Source organism: Mytilus galloprovincialis, chromosome 2 (genome assembly GCF_965363235.1).
Source record: "Mytilus galloprovincialis chromosome 2, xbMytGall1.hap1.1, whole genome shotgun sequence".
NCBI lineage: Eukaryota > Metazoa > Mollusca > Bivalvia > Mytilida > Mytilidae > Mytilus > Mytilus galloprovincialis.
Window position 1 is genome coordinate 93,607,358 of NC_134839.1, and position 6,404 is coordinate 93,613,761.

General features: G+C 33.3%; 1 protein-coding gene across 2 annotated transcripts in view; it reads left to right on the forward strand.

The window, feature by feature from the left end:
• LOC143064909 (stimulated by retinoic acid gene 6 protein-like) overlaps positions 1-3,956 on the forward strand; it is a 64,284-nt gene extending 60,328 nt beyond the window's left edge. Inside the window, exons 15-16 of one of the 2 annotated variants that reach the window (XM_076238113.1) lie at positions 784-947; positions 3,306-3,956. In XM_076238113.1, the coding sequence (XP_076094228.1) occupies positions 784-947; positions 3,306-3,634 (493 nt within the window). In that variant the 3' untranslated portion in view covers positions 3,635-3,956. The remainder of the gene's footprint in view (positions 1-783; positions 948-3,305) is intronic. The other variant, XM_076238114.1, reaches the window with a different exon arrangement.
• Positions 3,957-6,404: the final 2,448 nt, after the last annotated feature.

Genomic DNA, 6,404 nt, shown 5'->3' on the forward strand with positions numbered 1-6,404 from the left:
TAGGGCATTCTACGTGAAAGCAGAAACACTTAATTTTTTAAACTGGTAACTTCTTTAAAGTCGCATTACAGATTGTGCATTCTAAACCACAACTATCTTTAAAAGTACTCTTTTTGTTGGGATTTTCTGAGTCCTTAAAGATCTTTGTCATAAAATTCACAAACGTCTAAAACTGACACAAATCTTGAACACATTATCCAAGCAGAAACAAACAAGTTTCTATCTTTAAAAATAAAAACCAAATTACTGCATATTTGAACGGTCAATTTCTGTTGGTATATACATGCACCAATTGTTGTTTTGTACATGTAACATGCAAAAGAACAGTGAGAAGAATACAACACTAAGTTTTCAATAATTGATGAAAGAAACAAAAAAAAACGAGATTTTTTTCATTCACTTCAATATTATATATCAAATCTTTCAAATGACAAGTTAGTGAGTTTCATATTGAACAATTTAAAAACAAATTGTGTAAAGGTAATAATATAGAACTTATTCCGAGGCAAGTCAAAGGTAATGGTTTTTGGTGAAGGGGTTGTCATAACGTGTTTGCTGTCTTAGTCTGATTATTCTATAGCCGTATTTCAATTTTTGACACATCCTTTTGCGGAATTTTCGGATTAAATTCACTGAAAAAAAGTTATATAGAGAAAAATGTTTTAAGTACAATATTATTTTTTTCAATTAACACATAAACAAACATTTCATGCCTTGAAACATGTTTTTCGATCACATTTATATGGTTCCTATGTCAATTACTAATATACTTTGTTTTTGCAGGACTTCATTCAACGTCTTGGACTATTTCCTGTTTTTCTTTCATGTGATCATAGGGTTTTTCGGTTGCATAAACAGAATACTTCGTGGAGCTGCAATAGGAATTTTAACTGTCGCTCGAATAGACGGTTCTCTCCTACCAAGAGGCTATGAACACCTTGATAATGGTTTGTATATGTATATATAAATAACCGGATAAAAAAGCGCTAAGTTTATATCTCTGTTCAATCAATTGTAAATCCGTTAAAAAAGTTGCTTTTAACTTTGAACTGTTTAATTTTGATTCAACATAAAGCAATATGACAGATAAAATTGGGAAAGGAAATAAGGAATGTGTCAAAGAGACAATTACCCTACCAAAGAGTAAAAAACCAGACATAGGCCACCAATGGTCAAGAACACAGCGAGAAAAATCCCGAAACCGGAGACGAACTTCAGATGGCTCCTAAACTGTAACTACACTGGTTCAGTGAAATGGACGTTTTACTAAACGCTAAATACATTTAAAAACAACTAAAATGATAAAAAAAAAGAACCATACAAGACTAATAAGTGCCAGAGCATGGTAAATTGATTACTCTGGATTCATTTATTATAGTTGGTACCAGTTTTCGTTGAGAGGATATTTATTTTCGTGGGTTCTCGAATTCTGCCTACAAACCTACAGAAAATGTGTAATCGTTGAACATTTAATTTCGTGGTTCGTCTGTACAAACGAAATCCATAAAAATTGGTATCCAACGAATATTAGAATCCCTTGTAGTTGGAAATTTTGCTGTTAACTAGATTTAAGTGTCTTTAGTCTTTGATTATTTGGTTATTTTTTTCTAAAATTAAGATAATGTATACGTAAATGGCATGTGCAGCGATATTTTCAAGAAACTATGTATACTTATATTCAAATAAGTTGAGTATGAAGGTTCAAACAAGATCTTTGGTTAGCTTGCTTGCTAGATCAATAAGAGTAGCTGATGTGAAAACCAATCCAACGAGTTTTCAATAAAATAATCAATTTGTTTACGAACCGCTCACCTTAAACTCTACCATATTCGTTATGTGGATGTCACAAGTTATGAACCTAGCACACAGTAACTTAAATTTGTAAATACCTGACATACATGTATCTGTTTTTTCCTTCACTGTTAGACTATCAGTTGATTTTCTGTTTACATGGGCACATCTTTTATATTCTTGTGATTGTTGATGGTAGAATCATGAGTATGTTGACCAATAATTGGTTCTTTAATCTATGGATAGTTGTCATATTGAAAATCATATCACATCTCTTAATTTTGAACTTCAAATAATCTACGAAAAAATCAACATCATTTATATTCGAATTGAACACTTCTCACTTTACACTCCACAATAAGATAAAAAAAAATCGGGCAATGCAACATTTGAGATCTCATTTACTTATAATTGAGGCATCGAATTTAACGTCCTCATTCTGACCGGCCGTGGTTGCATACTAATACATCACATCGAACGAATGCCAAGTTGTATGCATCAATATACAGTAAACGAAAAAAAAATATCCTCCTTCCCTTGCTATTTAACAAATCAGGCTTCCTATTTGTTTCATGTGCATATGTACGGAAACATCATCTTCCAAAGATATATTCCAATAGCTAACATGATGAAATTAACCATGGCAACGATCAGCATTTATTTGATACAAAAAAATGGGGGGAATGTCTCAAAAGTGCCCACAACTTGTAAACATGAAAAAAAAAACAATCTTGATATTCATATAAACCCACTTCGAAGGCTTAAATTTTCTCCATATATCTAAAATTCAATAGTATTGTTTTATTCCAAAATAACATCCATATTTGAAATATTCATCGGAGCTAAATGTGAAACAAAACCTAACTGCGTATTGATGCCTTAGCGTTTAACGAAAAATACTGGATAATTTATAGAAATGTCACATACGTTCTTTGGTAGAGAAAGAAGGAAAACCCTTTTTTATCTATTTTTCTGTATCTATTCATTTTGACTGACTTAATATCTTCCTTTTTCTTAGAATGAAATTCAAAACAGTGTGGCTGTGGCCATTGATTGACACATTAAATTCATCCATTGACTGGGACAATTTAGGTGAACGTTTGTCTGTAACGACCATTGCTCACTGTTTACTTTTAAAGACACTTAAACTATGGGGTCACCAAAGGTTCTCAACACCTTAATAAAGTAATTCGAAAAAATTAATCAGAAATAACACGATGTTTTGATTTATATCAATTATATAAATCAAAACATAAAGGTCATTGCTGATTAATTTTTCGAATTATTTTATAACTAAAGGCGTTAAGAAACCTTGGTGACCCCACAGTTTTTAAAAATGTCTATCGAAGTACGTCGTGAGCAGTGGTCGTTACATACAAACGTTCCAGTCAATGGATAAAAATGTGTCAATCAATGTCCACAGCCACACTGTTTTGAATTTCATTCTATGTATTTGATAACATATCCATGAAATATACATCAATTTCTAGCGTAATGTATCATTTTTCTTTCAGGATACGCGGCATATGTTGGCCTGATTATGTTTGAACTTCGACATAGGAATCCTGTTTTGTTGGTTTTCTGTGACGAACTCTTGACTTCGCAGAAAAACAAATCGACAGACATTTCACTACAGGCTCCGCAAGAAAACCTAGAATACCAAAGGAGTGTGTCCGATGGTTTGAAAAGACAAAGACAGACGTTATTACGCAATAAATGGTACAAAGCGTTTACGGTTGTCAACAATCCAAGTCTAAGACAGATATATAAACCAAAACTTTTGAGGGGTTTTAGCGAAAAGCATAATATTGATATAACACCATCTTATGTTTCAGAAGTATAAAAGAGATGTTATACAATAAACAGTTGTTCTACTAACTACTAAATACTAACTATATTCTCTAAGAAATCAATTAATATTTTATCTTATAACTTATTTTGCATCCATCCATGCATATATTTATAGTACATAATGCATTCTTTTAATTAAGTTTATTCATTTATTACATTTAAGTCTGCGTCGCAGAACATATGAAGATTAACCAAAATGATATTGCTCACTCCACACATTTACCTTAATAGGATTATTTTTAGATGAATTATTACAATTGTTGTTTTTTCTATTGTTTTGAAAATTATTATATTAAACTATCTTTTTGTTCCAATGACGAGTTGATTGATACAAGTTGGTGTCCATTTTATACTGCAGACAAAAAAAGAGTTATCAATCTTCAATAAAATAGTAATTGATGTTAATGATACTCACATAATCCATTTTACTTCACCAGATGTTAATTTCTCGTCTCGAACCTAAAAAGCGAATAAAACAGTATAGCCGAACACGGACCATATAGGTAAACATATATTTATTCAAAATGAATAAGATTAAAGAATTAATGTAAGCCAGTGCCAGCTTTTTATTGTACGAGTTGTATGTTTTATCCTACTTATCAAAACAATTTGATGTCATGTTATAAAAGTAGGAAATTAAAAAGGTGATGTGTATCTAAAAAAAAATTATTAGAAATAAGCAGAAGCGGCATGATTGCAAATGAGATAATTATTCAACAAAAGTTCAAATGAAGTGGATATAAGCAATTATATGCTTCAACAATGTTGATTATCCATACCTTATAGATGGCTATAAAAGGCTTCGTAGAAAATGTGAAACAGTTCATACGAAAAAACTAACGGCTTTATTTCAAACAAACCAATTACGAAAAACTAATATGAAAGACAAGAACCAATAATAACTATCAGTTTCTCCGTCGACCGAGCATGAGGAAAGGATAATTCGTTTTATGGTCCGCAACTGTCTTTTCTGAATAACTGCACTGTTAAATAAATTTTCTCTCAGGCTTAATAAATATATGCATTACTAATCCAAACAAAAAGACATTAAGCACTGACCTGAGTGTACTCGCAGCTAGTTGGGGTTGTAGTCAATAAGGTCTCTGGATATTGTCACCAGTCCTTACAACCCCAACAAGGCTTGTCATCGCCTGGTATACTACACCTCCACAACAGATAGAGGCAAGCGCAGTAGGGTCGATTTTGACATCAACGACTATGACCTACTGACCACACCATCACATACATCGCCTGTCAGCATAGAATCGAAAGAGGCAATGCAAGCAGCCATCTTAGCAGAACGGCCTGATACTCCGTACCAGCCACAACATCGCAGTCGGAGTAAGATGAAAGCCAAACGACAGACAGACCCAAATCTGTACATAGCTATATCAGTCCGCAATATCCAGACAGGATAGCCGGACGTTAAAAACCACATATCATCATCATGCAGTCAGGGTCGGTATTACGATCAGATCAAACCTATAAGTGATAAGATAAATACCTGCTTAGTGTTCCAAACATTTGATTGACTGCTCAAATCTTTCCAATAACTGAAACGTAGTAGAAGAATTGTCTTAAGCTACAAGTGAGCTGTATCGAGAAAAGTAGAAGAGCTAACGAGCAAAGAGAGCTTCGTTGATTAAGAGAAAGACATAGCGTAACAATATTACGAGCCTGTAGAGCTAACTATTTGAGATAGAAACATTATGAGCCAGTGGAGCTACAGCGCTAGTGAGTCTGTTGAGCTATGAGCTACAGAGCTAGTGAACAAGTAGATCTTGGTATTTATTTGACCTATAGAGTCGGTTAGCCGGTTGGGCTGAATATTTATTTTGAACTAGAGGAGCTTTAATGAACCAAGAAAGTTTAAAAGGCCAAAAGAAACTATACATTAAGTCTCAATTCTCGAGAATCAACTCGGGTACAGATCCCCGACACGTTACAACGCCACTTTTAAGCGCCACTTTTGGGATATTTCGTGGCGGCCATTTTTTTATTGGTGGAGGAAGCCGGAGTGCTTGGAGAAGAACATCGACCTTCGATAGGAAACCTGACAATAGTCGATTAAGATTAGGGTCGAGTGCACCATCACGAGCGGGGTTCGAACTCACAACATTAGTGTTGACTGACAAGTGATTACAGTAGTAGAACTATATTTTTCTCCTGATACATTTATGTTTAATATGTACAATGAAAAATTCACCAGACAGTACCTGGTGTCACAAACAGGCTCTTACGTGTAGTCAGTAAAACAACAGAAATTCAATATAAGTTTAGATATGCTACATTTCAACTAGTTTAGTGTAAAATTGATATAATATCTCTGCACGGTTATCTGTTACTTTGAAAACGGGATTGTTCGATATGAACAAAAAAATCTAATAAGGAATATAAAACCAGTAGATGTGGTATAATTGCCAATGAGACAACTGTCCACAAGAGACCAAAATGACACAGACATCAACAACTATAGGTCACCGTACGGCCTTCAACAATGAGCAAAGCCTATACCGTTCTTTTCTTTTCTCTGATTTAAAAGATAAAAATAGTGAGAGATGTATTTTTATAACAATGTTTAAAATAGTCTACTAAACTGAGTTTAGCTTGAATATTCAACAATACGAAATTTCTTCTTTTATAGATACTTAAGTAGTAGAACCACATAGACCACTTGGCCTCCGAGTTCCCATGTATCTAAGACTAATTAGATGTATATATATAGTATTGTTATTTTAAAGAATTGTTACATCTGAGATACA